The following is a 20512-nucleotide window of genomic DNA, read 5'->3' as shown; positions in this document are numbered from 1 at the left end:
ATCTTGTTGAATACCAGCTAGAACCCTGAAGTCATAGAGAAGCCCGCAGCAGAAAGGTTCACTGCCATGAACAGAGCCAGCCATCAGTGATGGACGAGCAACTCTAGAAGCTGTAATTTTTCAAATTAACGTTAACCAAGTTTGCCTCTCACTTGCTTCTTCCCGGTGCCCATTTTTCACAAAAAACGTAGGTAACTAACATGTAATACCCAAGAGCTTTCTATTCGGTGCTGAAACGCAGAGCTGGCCCTGGCTGATGATAATGGAAATGACAATTCTAATGGATTAAATTGTAGCATTTGAAGAGTTAAGAAAAAGGCGGCAGTGCTTTTAGACTCCAGGGTGGATCCAAGCATTTCATTTTCTTGGCTTGGCCAGGAAATCAGAGGGGCCTGGGCTTGGGGGCCGGTCTGGGGGAAGTGCGGGGGGTGGGCCCCCCGGAAGTCGTGCTGCGCTGTTTAAACCTAAGGTGACCTAACGGACGGCGGGAGCGCCCGCCCGATCCTCGGCGCGGGGCGCGGCCATTGGTGACGCACGCCGGGGAGCACGGCGCCCACGTTTCCACCATTGCCTTCGCGCGGCCTCACACCCGGCGCTCCGAGTCCCGGGCTGCGGTCGTCCTCTCTTCTTCCCTCCCAGAGGCGGGCCCGACCCCGCCCCCGGCGCCCCGGGTGGCTCCCGGCGGCCCCTCCCACCTCCTACCCTCGGCCTCCCCGGCGCGGCGCACTCCCCGCCGGCCGCAGCCTGACACGCCGCGCGGCCCCCCCAGTCTCCCCGGCCGTCTTCCCCAGGCATGGCCCAGGGCCTCGCCTCACTATGGCAGCAGCACGGCACAGCACCCTCGACTTCATGCTCGGCGCCAAAGGTGAGGGCGCGCGCCCGCCACCTGCCCTGTCGCTCCCGCCGCCGAGCGGGCTGGGGCCGGCGGGGCCGGGCGGGGCGCGCGCCGCGGGCCGAACAATGCGGACGGCCGCGCGGCCCCGGCTCCGGCGCGGGCGTCTCCCCGGCTGCCGCGTGCACCGGCGCCCGCGCGGAGGCCGCGCTCCTCCTCCCGCCGCGCTCGGTCCCGGCGGGAGCGCGGGGCCCTGAGGGGCCGCGCCGGCTCCCTCCTCGACCCGGACCGAGCCGGCCTCCGGGGCCCGGGTCGTCCACCCGCGTCCCACGAGGGATCGGTCGTCCCCGTCGGGGTCCCGTCGGGGTCCCCTCGCGTCCCCCGCGCGGGAGGAAGACTCCGGGGTGGGGGCGCGCGCGGGGGCCGGACCGCAGGACCGTTCCCCGTTCCCAGTTCCCTGAGGCGGGCGAATTCCCCGGGGGCAGGGGCTCCCCTCGTGGGAGCCGGCCTGGGGCAGGACCGCGCCGCGCTCGTAGAATTCTCAGACAACTGCGTAGGAGACAGATTCCCCCGGAAAGGAACGGGGCAGGGGAAAAGGAAACGATGATTATATTATTATTGGGCGGGGGTGGGGGGGTTGAGGTCCGAGCGCGGGAACTGTTAAGTCTCGGGATCAGGGAGGCTTCGAAGACCGCGAGCCGGCCAGAACAGAGGGCTGGGAAAGTCCGGACCGACTGCAGGAATCGTGGAGACGAAGGGTATTCTGCACGCCTTTTTCTGGTGCTTCTAACACGGGGTGGGGGTGGGGGGAGGGGTAGGACTGCTGGTCTTTTTTTCTGGTGGCTTTTAAACCTGTGAGTGCCGCAGACTTGAATCTGCGCTTCCCGTCCGTCCCACTTGGAGGTCTCACCCAGGTCTTGCTTTTTCACTGTCTTCCTCCTCATTGAAGCTAGAGCCATCTTTTCTGTTACTGTTGAAAACATTACTTTCACACTTTCTCTCCCTCAGCCCCCTCCCCCCCCCTTTTTTTTAACTTCTGAGTACTCACTCAGCATTCTCCCAATGTAAATGTTTTCCAAGGGCATAACATGAGAGGGAAAAAATAAGACTTTAGGGACAGAAGGAAGACCTACGTTTGCGTCGTGTCTTGACTGGCTCTGGTTGTGACTTTCTCAACCTTTCTGAGCCTTATGGTAACAATGGAGGACAGTGCACACTTCGTAGGGCTCCCCCGCCCCGGACTTTTCAATGGAGTTTCTGTAAAACACTGCAAGGTTGTTAAGTAGTATCAGGCTATTTGGGTGGTGGGGAAGTGACAAGGAGAAAAAAGCATTTCTTAGTTCGCTCCTTTCTGGTGTGGGGCTGGAGATGGCTGGGGAGAATCAGAAGATGAAATGGTGATTGCAGATAGCTAAAAAGGTTTTGTTGAGTAATTAGCCTGCTAGCTTTAGGGCTTAGTGAAGTTTCTAGCATACACAACTTAGAGGTGAGGAGAGTGAGGCTTGGGGAAGAAATAGTGGTTCAAGGTCACTAAGCCGCTAAGTTGAGTTTTTGGTGACAAGCATGTATGAACACTCACCTGTTCTCATTGAACGTGGGTTTTCTAGGCTGTCAGGAGGGTAACGATGAGGTTGGAAGATTTGGCACTTCCCTCAATCTAAGTGCCCTTGCTTGAAGCCTTAAACACTTTTCAGCTTAATTCAGGCCGTTCCCAATGGCCTTCTGTGTTCCTTTGTAGAAGCCAGGGGAAAAACTAGAGAACTTGTACATTTGGGGCAGTCACTGGTTAGAGAGGGAGAGAGAACTCTGGACCTGCAGTTTGGAAGGGAGGAGGAGAAAGAAGCTGGCAGGTTCGAAGTTGGTGAGGTGTGGAAGTAGCATCTAAATAATTTAGTTGTGTGCAGAGAAAATTAAAAAAAAAAAAAGATTGAGGAGAATTCCCAGCCAGTTACTCTTAATTCCCAGATTGTTAATCTTCAAGATGAAAAAGTTTTGATGGCAAGATGAAGAAAGAAGATACTAAGGGGACATGTGATTATGCATCTGTGTTAGATCTTGAGTCTCTGCTGAACTGTTTCTGGAGAAGGAGAACCGTGATTCTTAATTGTATTCCCCCATCACTTGATTTTGGGTGAGATACCTAAGGTATCTACCCTTGTACAATAAAGGGATCTGGCTAAACTAGGATCAAAGTTTTTGGTTCTCATTAAGGGGCACTTGGTGAGAAGTCTACCACCTGTGAGGTCTCCAAAAACATTTATTTTAATTGATAATAATGAGTCAAAAGACATTACTCTTGGCATGTGAGTATTGGATGTGACTCAAGGGTGAGTCAAATGCCTGTGGAGCCTGGAATCATGTTCTTTTTCCCATTTGTCAGTAATCCTTCCTAGTGCTCCAGTTCCATGATGTGATTTTATTGGAATTAAACTTGAACCACTTAGTTATTTTACTATGTTGCGATTCTGTATAACATAGTTACCACTGCAAGCCAGCTAGTACCCAGCAGCCACTGGGCCATTGCAGCCAATTATAGGTTGGGCCTGGCTGTGCCTGTTTAGTTCTGGTTGATGAGGTAACTCAGGAAATGTTAATTGCTGCTGGAAAAAAAAAAATCTCATCTTTGATCTTGTAAGTGAAGTATTTCACTGTGAAGACCCTTGAGCCTAGAAAACACTTTGTGATTTCTCAGCCTGAGGCTAACAAGAGTAAACATGTCCCATATTGGTATAGCGTAAGCATCTCTGGGCAGGTGGAGGACACGTGGTTTGTTTACATCAGGCAGCCAGCAAGTGTGCGTTAGAGGTAGAGGAGAGTGAGGCGCGCCTGACCTCTGCCTGCCCTGGCAAGGTAGCACTCTTCTTTTTCATGTCCATTTCATCCCCGGGCTGGGAGTATCTTTGGAAGCTGACCTTCATGGTCTGGGATACAGACCTGTTGGTTCTGATACATCATAGATGTTTGAGAAGTACTGGTTAAATACAGTACCTGATTGGTGTTACGTTAAATGTGGAAAGCTAAAGTCCACTAGAGGAAAACCAGGCACACATTTACCTTTAGAATGTGGAGAATGGGTCCTGAGTGGGGAAACGTGGCCAGTGCTATTGGGTCCACCTTTTGGACCTCTGATCTATATAGTTGAGGTAGGGAAACAAAGTGACTTGTGCCATTCAAATGAACAAGTTAGTTTCATAACAAAAATCTTATTTAATACATTAAGAACACGGATGTTCGCTGATGGCTTCGTGGTTAGGATTCTGGGCTTTCACTGCCATGGCTTGGGTTCAATCCCTGGTTGGGGCCTGAGATCCTGCAAGCGGGTGCCACTGCCAAAAACAAACACAAAACAACATAAGTATCCTTGGGAATTAAGGGCTTAGCCAAAAAAGGTGTAGGATAGGGGTTCTTAAATCATATCGCCTTTAACCCTCATTGGGAAAGCCTGTGGAACGCTTCTTAGCATAAGAATTTTAAATGCGTAAAATAACCCTTAAAAAAAAAAAAAAAAGAACATCTTCAAAATAAACCCTCTAATATGTGGCATAGTAAATAGTAATATATGCTTCTTTAGTAACGCATTAAAACATAGTCTAGCTTCGGGCCTCATAATTTCCATAATTTTGAAGTAGAGCCATGAAAATCGGTATTTCAGCTGTTATTTGATAAGCAAAAACTGCGTTTCTGTTGTGACAATGGCCAGGTAGTTGGTAATGTGCAGTTTTACAAGCAGCAATGAATAAAATGTTAAGTTTCAGTTAGTGAAAATAAGGATGTATGTTTTTCTCATCTATGTTCACAGAGTCCCTGATTTGTGTCTAGTGGCTCTTTGGGAGTCCGTCAACCCATAGATCCTAGGAGCTAGAGAGAGGACTGGAACTGTCATTTCTCTATATTGTTCCTTTTGGGAGGAGGTTAGGACTTCCCTGGTAGCTCAAATGGTAAAGCGTCTGCCTACAATGCAGGAGACCTGGGTTCAGTCCCTGGGTCCGGGAGATCCTCTGGAGAAGAAAATGGCACCCCACTCCAGTACTCTTGCCTGGAAAATCGCGTGGACGGAGGAGCATGGTAGGCTACAGTTCATGGGGTCGCAAAGAGTCGGACACGGCTGAGCGACTTCACTGCACTTCACTTCCACCGAGGCCAAAGCTGTAAGCAAATGTCCCTGCTTCTTCAAAACATCTTTCTGAAAACATGAAAGCCAATGTTTACTAGTTGACTCCTGGGCTAGGCTCTGCCCTAAGCTCAGAAGACATTATTTTATGTAATCCTCACAACAGCCCTATATGGTAGGTTCTCTTATCCCCATTTTAAAGGTGAACACATAAGCACATTGAAGTTTTTCTCTTAAGTGGGGTATCTGTGATTCAAAGCCCTGTCTCTCTGACTCCAAGGCCTTTTTGTTAATTGCACAATTGTGAAGCGTCTGAGTTAAGGCAGTGCGTCTCAGTGGCCATGTCCCCTGCTTTGCCCTCCACCAGTTTATCGCTGTTTCCTCAGCTTGGTGAGGTGCTGTCGGCATCCAGTCGGCCAAGGATGCTGCTCAACATACTACAGTGCACAGCATTGACAAGCCATCATGTCTGGTGCTGAGGTAGAGAAATCCCCAGTGTAAGTTCTAACCAAGTTGTGATCTGGGTGGCCAATCATTAGCAAAATTTCCCTGGTTCTTTTTGGAAGTCTCCATGGTGCCGGCAGGGTGGAGGATGGGCCTTACCTTCCCCTGAGGTTTGCACTGAGGTCCGTTAGTGCTTCGTACCCAGCAAAGCCTGTGGCTTCAGGTGACCCCTCCCTGAGTTCCTGAACCATCGACCTCTCCACCAAACTCCTGTTCTTGCATGCGTTTACTGAGCTGCTTTCTGGTGGAAACATCATCTTTGTGTATTTTCAGTAGCTATTACTATAAGCATAAAACTTAAGCCAGTTTTTATTGCATCTGGCTTTTTTTGTTCTTTTGTTCAAGCGTAGAAAAAGCTTTTTCCCTTCCCCTTCAGCATTATCATTATCTTTGTCCCATTACACTTTATCCACCACCATGACACCACCCACACCCACACCCCTGCTTTAACAATGAAGCTTGGGGCGGCTGCTGAGTGGGGAAAAGGCATTCACAGGCCCCACGCTAGACTGACATGAATCACAGTCTTTGAGGGCTGGGTAGTACCTGGAATTTACATTTTTAACCAGCTTTCCTCCCAGCACTTCTGATGCTGATTAAGTATGAAAACCACCACACAGTAATAGGATCCTCATTAAAAACAAAAACCCCCTTATACCAGAAACCATGCCCATCCACGTCTTTAAGTGCTGTGGATTGTGCCTGCTACCCTCTCAAATTCCTTGCTCACTTTTTCCCTGGCTACTGTTCTTGGCCACAATCTCTCAACTTGTCTCTCTTGTTGGGGAAGGGCTCAGTCAACAGATCCCTGCCCCTTTTCCCATTTCAAAGCCTTCCTGTGACGTTTCATCACGTTACAGAATGACTTGAGAGTCCTTATCAGCACTTGCAGGGTCCATGAAGGTCCGTTTCTACCCATTCTGTATCCTCACCCAACACACAATTGAGTCTCACACTCCTTGTGCTTCCACATAGCACCTGGACTTAGAATTAATTTTCTAACAGCCCCAGGGAAGGTATTTTTTGTGTTACATAGGTATTCTCTCATACCTTAATTGTCTTTGAAAATGTTTTCTAGTCTGCCTGGGAAGGTCCCTCCTTGGAGTCAGCCTACGTTTGGCATGCTCTTCGCTCCCAACTCTGCAAGCTTCTTAATAGCTCTGATCGTGCTCTATTTGACCCCAGGCTGAATAATTGCACATTGCTCGGAATTCATCTTGTGAGCTTGCCATTTAAAAATTGTGTAAACCTTAATGGTTTTTTCAAGTACAGTTCTGAAACTATACCCATATCTTTAAGCCTGTAGAGGTAGCATATGGTAAAATTGTTAATACTTTTGCTTTATATCAAAAATCCTCACCTAGTTCTTACTTGGTAGTTCTCTAGTTGTTTTAGATGCTTTGCAAAGGATGATAGCTGTTTAAGAAATTGACTCTATAATCCAGGTATTAGGAATAATCCCCACCCCAGCTAACAAGACGTATTTTTTTCAAGTAATCTGAAGCTCTGCAGGTGATGGTTTCTTAAAAAGTGTTTTCCAGTTTAATAACCGACTGGTAGATGGTTTGTCTTGTGGGTTTTTTGTTTTATTTTTGTGGGGGAGAGCTGGTTTCATTTTGCAGTGGAGGAGTTAGCAGTTTGGAATGTTCTTTGTCTCCTATTTTTTTTTTTGGCTGCCCTATGCAGCATGTGGGGGTCTTAGTTTCCTGACCGGGGATCGAACACCCACTCCCTGCAGGGTCTTAAGCATTGGCCTGCCAGGGAAGTCTCTCTTTGTATCCTCTTAATTGTATAATGTAAATGGTTTTATTTGAAGGCCTTCCCTACCTTCTTGGGAGGTAGACTGAAGTGCTGTGGTCTCTCAAAACTTTGAAAAGTTAGAGCGTTTGGTGTTGAACTTGGGACCATGGAAAGATTTGTAATTATGGACTTTGTAATTTGAATTGAGACCACCGTGGTTATAGTAACCCTTGGCAGGTAAGGATTAGTTTGAAAGTTACTGGATTGTGGTTGAGCATCTGTTTAGAAACGTGTTCAAGAAAGCTATTATTGATTTTAGTTTTTGGAGTCACGCATATTCTGGGCATTTTAATCCACCATTTCACTGCAGTTGTAAGCTAAACCTGCTGGTGTGCTCTGTGGCTCCAACCACCATTTCATGGTAGTTTAATTACAGGCTCAGTTCTTTTGAAAAGTCGGGAAACCTCCTCAATTGAATTCTGCAAACCAAGTATGTAAACCATTGCACAAATGCTCTTTTAAACCCTTACAGCTAGGCACTTTTCCAGACCCCGGGAAAAGACAACTCTGCAGCCCTAAGTTGTGGTGGGCTTGCATTTTGTTAAACTGACGATGTCGCTTATGTTCTGGAAAGAGCCCCTGCACTAGTGGCTGTACTTGTGATGAAAGATATTTATGCACTAAGTTGCAGAGTCAAAAGGAGCTGGTAAGACCCAGTAGCAATTTCTGGGATCCTGAGCTGACTTGACCCTTTGGGTAGTTTCCCATGTACCTTAATTTCACCCTTTGCATAAAGGCACCAGTGATAACAGGATCCCACACATTGTGTTGTTGGGTGGGATGTCCAATAAAATATTTGGAAGAGTGTCAAGCGATACATAAAACACTTCACGCTAATTGCAATACTTAGTGCTGAGCACTTTGAAATTCTGCCAGTGGGTAAAGATGATCAGTTATAAAGAGGTGTGAATTTCACTTACTGAAAGATAAGGAAAGTTTTGCTGCCAAAAAAAGAGGCAGAAAATAAAGGGTTGGCATGTGATTTGAAGGTTGGTCTGATTAAAGGACCACTCCAAGTTACTAAAGCAGAAGTTTAAGAAGACATTTTGATTTTTAAGATAACACTTCCATGGGTTTCTGTTGCATGACTCTCTTTTCCCCTGGAGTGGAAATTTCTCCTGTGAGACTCCTGAGCATTTTCTAGGCTACTGTTATATTTAACACCAAATGCAGATTACAGTGGTCAAGCAGTACTGATAGGATAATGGGCATTCTGAATTTCTAGAAAATATTAGAAGAGATCTCAAACTGGGTTCAACATGGAGCCCTTTCTTTTTTTTTATTGAGGTGCACTGTATTCGTTGCAGGTGTACAGCGTCATAATTTGATATGTGTATATATTGCAAAATGATCACTGCAGTAAGTCTAGTTAACATCTGGCACCATACATAATTTGAAAATTATTTTTTCCTCTGGTGAGAACTTTAACATCTCTTCTTAGTAACTTGCAAATATGCAGTATGGTGTTAACTATAGTCACCAATGCATAGTCACTGTGCCGTGCATTACATCCTGTGACTGACTTATGGGACCCCTTTTCTTAGAACCAGTGCTGTGGATCACACTTGGGAAAACAGTAGGGGTTTAACACTGAATTTTTGAACTGTTTAATGCTGTAGCTAAGTGGCCCAGTTAGTTCTGGGGTTGTAGGAAGTCGTGGGCCTGTCAGTCCAAGTGTTTGATGTTCCTAAATGGGATCTGTCTAGGTTGGAGAGGAAAAGAGCTTAACACCAGTTTTTCTGTTTGGAATATGATAGGTCATTTAAAAAGAAAGCATTTTGCGGATGTTAAATTGTTAATAGAGTTCGCATGCATATTTTTTTTCTTTGCATAGAGGGTATGGCTTTCCTTGAAGAAACTGCAGAAGCTGTTCAAGTATTGGTTTATACATTTGTCTTTTTAGGTGTTTTCGTTTTAAGTTATGTGCTCATTTTAGACTCCCTACAGGGTGTAAGGAAATGGGGAAAAACCCAGATCTCTGATCTTATGACAAGTAGATAACCACTATTGATGTGTTGGTATGTGAGACAAATGGCTTATTCTTGTCCTATATATAACTAAAGGAGACAAAACTGTGCTGAGATTAAAAGCACTGGATCTTTGGAGACCAGTTGCTTGACTTTGGAGCCTAGCTTTACCACTTATTAGCTCGGTCACCGTGAGTACATCTTGATGCCTTGGCCTTATTGAGCTGGCTGCACTTTCAGTACTTAGCAGACATTCTTGCCTCCTTACTGATAGCATTCTGTCCATTAACGTTAAGTACGATGCTGGTTGTAGGTTTTTTGTAGATAACTCCTTATCAAGCTGTGGACATGCCCCTCTGTTCTTATTTCCTGGGAGCTTTTATTTTGAATGGGTGTTGAAGTATACCAAATACTTTTCTTCATCAATTAATACCATGTGTTTTTATTTTCTTCCCTAGTTTATTAATACGGTACATCAGATTGATTTTTTTTTTTAAAGTATTGAACTTGTATACCTGGAGTAAATCACATTTGGTCATGGTACATAATAATTTTCCTATATTGCTAAATTAATTAAGGATTTAAAGAATTTGTTAAAGATTTTTGTGTTTCTGTTCATGAGGGGTATTAGTTTGGTTTGTAGGTTTCTCTTTTGGGGCTAACTTTGTCTTGTTTTGCTGTTAGGATAATGGCTTCATAAAATGAATTTGGAAGTGTTCTCTCCTTTTTTATTTTCTGTAAGAGATTATGTAGAATTGGTGTTTAATTCTTTAAATGTGTGGTAAAATTCTCTAGTGAAACTATCTGGGCCTCAAGATTTCTTTTATTTGGAATTTTAAAATTTCAAGTTCAATTTCCTTAAGTTATAGGGCTGTTCAGATTACCTGTTTCATATTGGTGGGTTGTGGTTTGTGTTTTTTGAGGAATTAGTTCATTTCCTTAAATTGTCAAATTTATGTGTATACAGTTGTTTGTAGGATTCCCTTATTATCCTTCTGGTGTTTGCAGCATTTAGAATGATAGTTCTTTGGTTCCTAATACTGGTAATCTGTATCTTTTTTTTTTTTCATCAGTCTTGCTAGAGTTTGTCACTTTTATTGATCTTTTCAAAGAAACAGTTTTTGGCTTCACTGATTTCTCTATAGTTTTTTGCTTTCAGTTTCATCGATTTCTGCTGTTATCCTGTTCCCTTCCTCTGCTTGCTTTGGGTTTTTTATTTATTTTTAACTGAAGGATAATCACAATATTGTGTTGGTTTCTGCCATACGTCAACATGGTTGCTTTGGGTTTATTTTTCGCATTTTCTAAGTTCTTGAAGTGGGAGCATAGCTTTGTGGGTTGAGACTTTAAAATGAAGGCTGGTACTTTAAAATACTCTTAACTCTCTAGTGTGAGGCTATTCCTATTAGTTACTAATGTAACTTTTATGTATTCGTTAAAATGCAGGGTTCTTAGTTATGCAGGTTATTAGCTGTTATTTTTTTCCATATTTAGTAAGTTGCTAAGTTAAATGTAGAAAATGTTGCTTGGATTATTCCAGTCTCGAATTCTAGAATGTCACTTCTGAGAATTCAGCTTGTTGAATTACAGCTGAGCATCCGTGCTTGTTGTTTAAGAGTTTAGAGTTGGAAAAGATCTCAGACTTGGGGTCAGCAAACTAAGGCCCTTGGACCAAATCCTGCCCTTCTGGCATCTTTTTGTACCATCCTCCAGCTAAGAATGATTTCTGCCTTTTTACTTTTTTTTTTTTTAATTTCCAGCAATGCTGCAGAGGCTTATGGGATCTTAGTTCCCAAACCAGGGATTGAACCCAGGCCTTTGGCAGTGAAAGTGCCTAGTCCTAACCACTGGACTACCAGGGAGTTCCCTCTGCCTTTTTAAAGGGCAGTAATTCAGTTGCATACAAACGATTGTGACAGGACCCGACTCAGCCTGCGAAGCCTGTCGTCATTCCTGTGTGGCCCTTCACAAAGCAAGCCTGCTCACCGCTGCCTTTAGATATATAAGCCAGCTTCAGAGCCGTCTGGAAAATGTGCAAGTACAGGTCCCAGGTGCCTCGCCATCTGTCGTAGCACATGCCCCCTCCCTGTGCCCTCAGTCTTTGTTGCTGTGCCATTCTCCAGCCACACTCACTTTGCAGGTACCTCCTGGGCCCTTCTGAGGTGGGCAGACTTGGGTGTCGACTTGGCTGAGTCTGGCCTAGCCAAAGCCAGAGCAAGGGAGGGTGCCTGGGCTGCCTCGGGGCATTTCTGACATGAATGTGATTTTTGACATCCAAGTTCACAAAGTCCAAACTGCTTTATCTCCGGAAATCGTATTTCATGGTTGATTTGCAGCCTAGCATAAAAACTCTGGCAGAAACCGTAGCATTTTTTATAGCAACATACATGTTTTTCATAATAGGTCTGAGCTGGGAGAGAGCCTGCCCCCCTAAAAATAGTGGGAAGAAAGCTGGATATTCATATTGTTTAAGTGATTGGAAAACTTATTTCATCCTTCCTGGACTTAAAAAAAAAAAAAGTCCTACCTTTTCTACTTTGGGAAAGAAATCTTGTTCTCCTTCAGAGTGGAGCCGAAGGCCGTGCCTCCTTGGGTCAGCCTGTCTTGTGCCCTCCCCCTGCCGCTCCGGAGATGGGGGGAGGTGGCAGGTGGTGTCTGGAGCTCTCTCCATGCCCCGCGGCGGACAGCAGTGTTGAACTAAAGTATCATAGGAGCAGTCGGTCCTCCTGGGCCAGGCACCTCAGGTCTTTTGTCCTCCAGCCCCAGACCCTGTCCTTCCCCTCTTGCCACCTGCTTGTCCTTTGGGGGTGCTGCTGGGTCTGCTTTAGCTCCCTTGAACGTCCCCTTCCTGTCTGTCAGGGTGAGCCTGACCCTCCGAGAGGGTTTATTGTGCCTGTGACCTCTTCTCTGTGTCCTCTGACCTGGTGATCTTCCCTTAGTCTCCTCCACACCTCCAGGCTGGTTGCCTTCTTTCTCCCCTGAAAGCCAGGGCCATGGCGTTTCTCCAGCGGCTCCCAGGAGAGGGCAAGCGGCTTGATGTTCAGCGCCTTGTGGCCAACGAACAAAAAGTGTCAGCTCCCCCACCACCAAAAGAAAGCCAGGCTTTTGCCTAGTCTCCCTTTTCTTTGCTTCATTTTATAAATCTTGGTTTTAGCCTCCCACGTAGGTAAGTCAGGATGTGAGGATGGGAGAGTCTGAGCCACATGCCACCTCTGGGGCAGGAGGTCCCCCCCTGCCTTTGCCCACTGAGGCTTGTGGGTGGTGGCTGTACTTTGAAAAGTATCCTAGTCTTCAGGAAAATGGCCGTACCAGGAAGAAGAGCTACACTATGTTATTAATATTAGTGTTCTGGTTCCAGAGTGTAGAGGGATGACAGTTGTGTCTCATAGATTACTCTTTTTTTAAATCCTCCTCTAGTTTCTTAAGGAGATTGTTTCTAAGTTGCTCTTATTTTAAAGTAGAGCCAGGCTCCTGCCACCTCCCCAGTAGGTGTTGGGGGCCCACATGACTGTGGGAAATGCCCTTTTCACTGCTCCTGCGGTGGGAAAGGGGAGGCCGGGAAAGGGGAGGCCGGGTGGCGAAGCAATTAGCAATGTGTTGACAGTATCCTGAGTGCACCACAGTGTGACTTTTAAAAAATAGTCATTGTGGCTGGTACTGTAAACAGTCCCATATGGTTTTCCTTAACATACGTTTGCATGAAAAGAGCTAGGGTGTTATTTCTGTGTTATATGGCTGTCAATTCAACTTCAATAGGTCCTTTGCTTTCTGTCTTGAGTTATTTTTTCCTGATTTAGTTTTTCTTCTCTGTGCATATCAGAAACTGTGCTCTGAAAATACGCCCAAAGTTTTGATGTCATTGTCCCTTTTAGAATTCTGCAGCCCCACCCTGATGCTGGGATTTATTTATTTATTTTTTTATTGAGGCAGTTGTAATTGACATAACATTTCAGGTAATGATTCAATAAGTGGAAATATTGCAAAATGATAGCCCAGTGTCTGCTTAACATCCGTAAGCACACGTAATTACAAATTATTTCCCTTGTGATGAGAACTTTTCAGGTCCACTCTCCCAGCAGCTTTCAAATATACAATACAGTATTCATGACTAGCTGCAATGCTGTGATCGCACCCAAGGCACTGACATGGGCTGCAGACATGTGTTAGTGGCAGGAAACCATCTCCAAGGCCTCAGACAGCATCTACATGAGGCAGCCCTTCAAACACATTTTAAATGATGAGGGTGGTGATTGGTGGGGATGGGTACAGAAGACCACCCCTTGCGACCCCTTTGAACTGGTACCTGTTTGTTTTTTGTTTTTTTTTTTCCTTTGGCTAAGTGGCTTGCAGGATCTTCATTCCCTGACCAGGGATTGATCCGGCACCCCCTGTAGTGGAAGCTTGAAGTCTTAACCACTGGACCAGCGAAGTCTCTGGGGCCTGTCTTATGGTTGATTGAAGGGTAGAGACTGGCTTCTGGAAGTTTGTTGCCTTGATTACCTCACAGTAACTGAGAGTATAAAAGTGCCGTTTGTTTGTTTGAATGTTTTTGGACCACTTTGCTGAGAGATATGACTCATACAGTTGCTTAATTAAAGTTCAGTGGTTTTTATTATATTCCAAGTTGTGCGACCATACCACAATTTTAGAACATGCTCGTCACTCTAGGAAGAAACTCTATGCCCCTTGGCCGTCACTCCATTCATTCCTTCTAGATCCCTGTATCCCAGGGCCTGGCAGCCACCAATTTGCTTTTTGTCTCTAGGGATTTGCTTTCGCTGGCCATTTCATATAAATGGAATCATGCAGTGTGTGGTCCTTTGTGCCTGGCCTCTTCCGCTCAGCGTGTGTTGTAGGTTATGTCAATATCACATTCCTTCTGTGGCAAAATAATTGTCCACGGGGTAGATAGTATCACACTTTGCTTATTCATTTATAACTTGATGGGTTGTTGGGTGTTTTCACTTTTTGACTGTGAGTCATGCTGCTTTGAACATTCCTGTTGGCGTGGGTTTTGTGTGATGAGATTAATCATCCTGCAGCTGTTAGAAACGGGGACTATATGACCAAGTTGTCGAACCTAAGACAGACTGAGGAAGCACCTGCTTGACCTTCACTTTAATCCCTGGAAATGAATTAGGCTTTTGAATGTCTGAGAAGTCTTCTGATACACAGACCTGTTGTTAAAATTTAATTTTTAAAAAACATAATTTTAAATTTAAGTGTGTTTTTGATAAACTATGAAGACATCTGTTTATCATTTAATTTCAGTAATGTGGCCTTGTTGCTTCTGCCTCACAATATTCTTTTTTAAAAAATCTAGCATATTCAGTGTGCGTTCAAAGGATGTTGTTCTTGAACCCTTAGGCTGTCAGCTGGGGTGGAACGGGGCCCATGAGGAATGCTTATGCTATTTTGTTGTTCTCAGAGTGGTTATGCCAGTGGGGTTGGTAACTCTGGAAGATTTTTTTTAAACATGATATATTTTACATAGAGTACACTTTAGCGTACAGTTCTGAGTTGTGACCAGAGCATATGGTCCTGTGAACACACCACTGTGAAGATGAGGATACCTGAGAGGACTTTTAAAGCAGGTACTCAACTGCTTCCAACTGTATTCGGAGTCCCTTTTCCTTTGCTTCCTCTTTTAGGGGTCTGTCAAGAAGACCAAAAAGCTGGTAAACTGCACAAGCCAAGCCTGGCTCTTAGGTTCTCTGACACATCAGAGTCTCAGGTTGGGGGGAAAGGATACCTGCCTTTATGTTTCCTCTTGTGGGGAGCTGCAAACGGATCTGCCCACAGCTTCAGGGCCATCCTCCCACAGAGAGAGTGCAGATGTCTGAAAAGAGGAGGCGGGAGTAGGGGTGGGCTCTCTGACCTGGATGTGTGTGGAGGAGGTTGATCAGAGGGCGCCTGGTACCAAGTATCAGGGAGGGCAGGGAGCTCTGGAAATTCCAGAGTCTGGGGAGTGGGAGGTGGAAAGGAAGGAGGCTGGGTTTGGGGCCTCACCTCTTGGGCATGGTGCAACCATGGAAATAATTAACAACCTCTTGGAGCTTAAATTACTCGAGCTTCGTGGGAGAGACCTAGGAGACAATAAAGTTGGGGGGTGGGACGGTCCTGATTTTTATAAGCCAGGTGCTGCTTAAATGTGGGCGAGCAGAAAGGAACGCAGCCTAATTATGCAGAGGGGACTAGTGGGATTGTGGCAGGGTGGTGGCCCCACAGAGGCAGAGACTGGGTGTTGTGTAGCTTAAAGCCCTCACACCTGAGGTCCAGAATTTTCTTAGTTGAAGTATTTGAAGTCAGAAAAGACTTAAAGGTGCAAGTCACGGTCATGGGGTAGAGTCCAGAGTTTTTCTAAACATGTGAGAATTGCTTATTTTCTGAGGCCAGCCTCTCTAATGGAATTCACTTAGTTAAGGAGGTTACTGTATCTTAGCCTCTTAAAGTTGAAGAAGTAGAAATCTAACCAGAGCATATTTCCCTGCCTTTTTGCCAGGGCACCAAGTGTCATAGGATTTCATTGGCAGGACTCTCTCTTCTATTTGGGCTAGTAAGCTTGGCTGATGTAAGTACATGGCTGATGTACTTAACTTACGTCCACAGGGCCGCCCACCTTATGGATCAATGATTAAATGGTGGTGCCTGATATTGAGAGATCGAACATTGGTGCAGGCTCCTTATAGGGACCCTGTAAACAGTCGTCTCCTTTTTTAACATTTGAAGAAATGAGGTGTGTAAGTGAGGGCTGTCCTGACCAGTGAGTTTGAGTGGTGCAGAGAGGCTCTGGTGGGGGACTCTGGGGAGAAGCTGGGGGGGGCAGGTCTCTTTAGGCAATCGTAAGTGGCAGGGTTATTAACCATTGGTGGGAAGGAGTAGGGAAGTCTGAGCTGGGTTTTGATTCCAGACTTGAGATCAGGACAGTGTGGTGAGCATTAGGGCGGGAAGAAGGTTCCAGCTATATTTACAGATTTGGGATTCGGCCAGGGTAAGAGGAATGAGGTTCATTCTTCTGAGAGAGGCCTATAAATGGGTCTCTGGGACAAAATGAGGCAGGGAGATGAAACCTTGTCTTCCCTGGCCTTCTTTTGATAGTGGTGTATTTAATTTGGACCAGACCTCCAAGTTGATTCCTCTTAAGTTCTTGTTGAATAAACACAGACAAAGTGGGCAGTGGTCTGGAAATGAGGACGTTGAGTTGCCCGTTGGACAAAGGACACATTTTGCCCTGGGACAGGTCGCTGTGTTGCTGAGCACTGTGGAAGGCTCTGTCTGAGTGCTTCGCTAGTTAAATGTCATTCTTGCTTGGGCAGAGTTTTCTAAGAACTTGTGCCAAACAACATTTTTATTAGCCTAGTTTGGATTACCATGTCAACTTGAATCCGGTGTGCTTATATTTCTTTTATCATTGAATCTATTTTCACATTTTCTGATTTGTAGGCATTTATGACATTGCTGTCTGGTATTCCCAAATTTGGGTAATCATTCACATCATATTTTCAACCCAAGTTGAGTAATTCTGTTACAGCCAGTACATTTTGTTTGGTCATGTTACATGTTCCTTACTAGACAGGCACAGAGGTTGAGATTGGATAATTAATTGCAGAGCAGTGGCTCTAGCTGAAACCTGTGGCTATAGCTAGCAGGGACTTTGGCCTTTTTTCAGGCCCCCTGTTATATTTCTATCGATAGAACCTTTTGGTAACTTGAGTGTGGTTAGTTTGGAGATAGTGGGGAGTTTGGTTTTCTTTCTTGTATTTAGTGGTTTAGATCAGTGGTTCTCAAACATGGCTGCACATTGGAACTTCCCAGGGAGCTTTAAAAATGTGATGCCTGGGTCCCACCCTCAAAGTTTTCTATAACTGGTGTAGGATGTGGCATCAGAAGTTTTATAATTCCCCAGGTGGTTATAATGTGCAGCTAGGATCATGAAAACTACTGGTCTGGGTGTTCCAACAAGATACAAAAATAGGATGATTAATTTAGCCAGATGAATTTTTCATTTGACTCACAAAACATTTATTGAGCACTTGGGATCAAGATGACCAAGAAGGTCACCTCGTTAAGGCTTTTGGAACTCATTTCTTTGACTTCGCTCTGGAAAAGAGATCCTAGGTAGGTGTTTCAGCTCCAGTTCTGCTTTCTGGAGTCTTCTCCAAGGGCTGGGAGCAGCTTGGCTGACAAGGGAGCCCCCAGGTCTGGAGGAAGGTGAATATGACATGAGGTGAACAGTGGACAAAATGGTGTGATCCCTGTGTCCCTGGCAAGGCTGGCACACTAGATGGCCACAGGAGCTAGGCGGCGGCGACCACCAGAAAGGTCATTCAGACCTAGGGTATTTCTACTGAATTGGGAAATAAGCCCACAGTATAGAAATACAAGAACACTAAATTGGATCTCTTTTGTAATGTGTTTTCTTCAATTTGCAACCTGGCTGGAGGTTAGTCCCCTCTGCCTTTCTGTTAGGATGGTCGCCACACTGGGCTTGGCTAGCAGTCAAGGGCTTTGTGTGTACCAGACAAAGACACCCCCTTTTCCTACCCAAGGGATAGAGTATGCTCCAGCTCAGCCCCGGGGCTCTTGTTCAGCACACAGCCTGGCCAGTGACCCGCAGGGTGGCCCTGCCGGCGTGGCCCCCTCCACCATCATGGGGGGTTTGTGTTCAGTTGTGGAATGTGCCAACTGAACTTGGGCCCGAGGCCATTTACAGGGAGTGATGATTTGTTTTATACACTTTCAAAACAGAAAACATCTGTTCTGGCCAAGGAGGGATTGAATAATTGCATAGTGGCTTTCCTAGTCACAGTTCAAGTATTGCCGGGCGCACTTGTCTTCACCACCCCACAGCTTGGTCACTTCCACGGTGGCCTGACCCCCACCCCTGGCTTCTCAGACCCAAAAAGAACAAGATCACATGTTTCCATCAAGTTTGACATTGAAATTTTTTTTTCCCAGGGGCCAAATTCAGTCTTAAAACCATGGTTCTGGGGGATAAAATTCAAGCTTCCCCCTTTTAACTTCCTGAAACCACTTTCAGAATAGCAAAGCCAGCTAGATTATTTTTTGTCAAATGAGTTTCCCAAACACAGAGTTTTGCTGGGAATGAGGGAGCCTTACATGGAACAGGAGGTCGCCTCTCACGTTGGGCAGTGCTTGTGCTCGGGTGGGGCAGTGGTGTGGACGCCCCTCCAGGGGTCCCTTCCTGTTGTGGGACACAAGGCCCCTTCCTGAAGAGGCTTCAGGTCGTTTGGCTGAGCACAGGGCTCGGCTGCCCCCACACTCCCTGACCCGACTCCGGGCCCCATGGCCTGCCAGGCGGCACCATCTGAAAGCAGGGGGCCCCTCCCTTTGGGATGAACTCCTGTTGGTATTTTTATGAGGGGTTGGAAGTCCCTTTGCTGTGCCTACTTGCTCCTCTCACACTTGGTGGTATCGTACAGGTTTGTGGGTGGGGAATGCTTGTCTCTACCCACACGCGGCGTGCTATCTAGGCATACACACTGCCTGTCGTTCAGTTTTGTTCTAAATGTTTTCTGTGAGGTTGGGCGGTGCTACCCTAATTGCTCTGTGTTTGGAAATGGAGAAGATGAACGAAATCACTCCTTCACTGCCATCTCTGCTACTGCATTTGCTTTTGTTTTTTTTAAGCATAGTTAAAATCTATATTTTGGTGGGTGTATTAGTCAGCCAGGGCTGTTTTAACAAAGTACTACAAACTGGTGACTTCAAGCTAAAGAAGCCTATTCTCTCCCAGTTTTGGAGGCTGGAGTCTGAAAGCAGAGCATCAGCAGGGCCATGCTCCCCTAAGGGGTCGAGGGGCAAGTCCTCACTGGCCTCTTCCAACTTCTGGTGGCTCTGCATTCTTGGCTGGTGGCCATCACATGCCAGTCTCTCCCTGTCTTCACCTGCTCCTGCTCCTCCTTCCTGTGTCTTCCAGGCTTCAGTCTCTGATAAGAACTTACTAGAATTCGGACCTACCTGGATACTCTAAGATCTTTAACTACTACATCTGCAAAAACCCTTTTCCAGATCAGGTTGCATTCCCAAGTTCTGAGGGTTAAAATGTGGCCATATATTTTGTGGGGGGGTCACTCTTCTACCCTCAACAGTGGGAATAGATGAAATCGTCTGGTTTTCAAACGCCAGTTAACTTACATGCTAAAAAATGTCTGCATAGGCCAGGATAAGACCTATCTGCTGCCCAGGGTGGGCTCTGAACCTGGTTTGTAGCCCTCATTCTTACTGTGCGCTGGAAGGTGTTCCAGATGTCACTGGAGATCAACTCTGTGTAGATTGAAGGAATTCTTCCAGTCCATTTTGGCACGCCTTAGTTTATGGAAGGAATTCTAGTGTAATTTTCTTGTGAAACCGCACTGCGGTCAACTGTGGATCTTCCGTTTTTTTTCTTTTTGCCCTTGCTTTAAGTCACGGGGGTGCTTTGTTTGGACGCTTCTCAGCCTGCCCTCTTCCTTCATGTGGAAAAAGCATCAGCCTGTGGTGGGCTCATGGGACAGTACAGAGTAACTCCTTTTGTCTCATTGTGGTTCTTTATCTTAACCTTCTCAAGGAATGAGTGCTTTGGCAGATACAACTAGAGAATTAATTGCATTTTGCTTTTCATCTAAGTATCATACTGTTGGATGTTCTTGAAGATTCTGGATTCAAGTAAACCTGCAGAGGTTAATGCAATTTCTATAACCTTGACCTCAGTCCTTGATCTGAGCTCCACTTTGGTGGGGGTTGGGGGGGGTAGCCCGTGGGATGGGAGAGAGGGGCATCAGAATGCTTAGCAGGTTGTAGCATATTGAATTGTTCAGTTTCTATCAATTAAAAATAGGTTACTGGGTTGTGCTATTTCTTTTTTCCCAATAATAAAAACCAAGGCATCCTTATTGCAGAACACCTGGAATACAGAGTCAAAAGTTTTGAAGTCATTTATGGTACCCATCCACAATGGATGGAAACCCTTTTCTAGTACTCTAGATCCTCATTAAGTTATTTCACCTAAAGTGGAATGTCTTTTATCGTGTTTTTATTTGATTTCTGGCTAGGCTGAATATTTTGTTATGCTATTTCTAGTTGGCTCAATTATCCGTCTGCATTTTTGGCACAGCTCTTCTGTGGTTGGTGTTGCTGTTCTTTCTGTGTTACCTGGTAATCTGCAGCCACTCCCTATAGGGTTGAGAAAGTTCTAGCTCATAACAAAGGGGATAAATGATGCCCATAGCTCTGTTCAGGGTTTCTCAAAAATTCATTCATCAAACTGTGCTTTGCTTCTCAGTGTTTCATCTGACC

General features: G+C 45.7%; 1 protein-coding gene across 1 annotated transcript in view; it reads left to right on the top strand.

The window, feature by feature from the left end:
- The first annotated feature begins 611 nt into the window (after positions 1 to 611).
- The window catches only part of SMS (spermine synthase), a 50287-nt gene continuing 30386 nt past the window's right edge, over positions 612 to 20512 (top strand). The window contains exon 1 of the mRNA XM_070783866.1: positions 612 to 865. Coding sequence (XP_070639967.1) covers positions 817 to 865 — 49 coding nt within the window. The 5' untranslated portion in view covers positions 612 to 816. The remainder of the gene's footprint in view (positions 866 to 20512) is intronic.

This window comes from Bos indicus, chromosome X (genome assembly GCF_029378745.1).
Source record: "Bos indicus isolate NIAB-ARS_2022 breed Sahiwal x Tharparkar chromosome X, NIAB-ARS_B.indTharparkar_mat_pri_1.0, whole genome shotgun sequence".
In the NCBI taxonomy this organism is placed as follows: Eukaryota; Metazoa; Chordata; class Mammalia; order Artiodactyla; family Bovidae; genus Bos; species Bos indicus.
The sequence above is the reverse complement of the archived record's forward strand: the minus strand, read 5'-3'. Positions and strand labels throughout refer to the sequence as shown.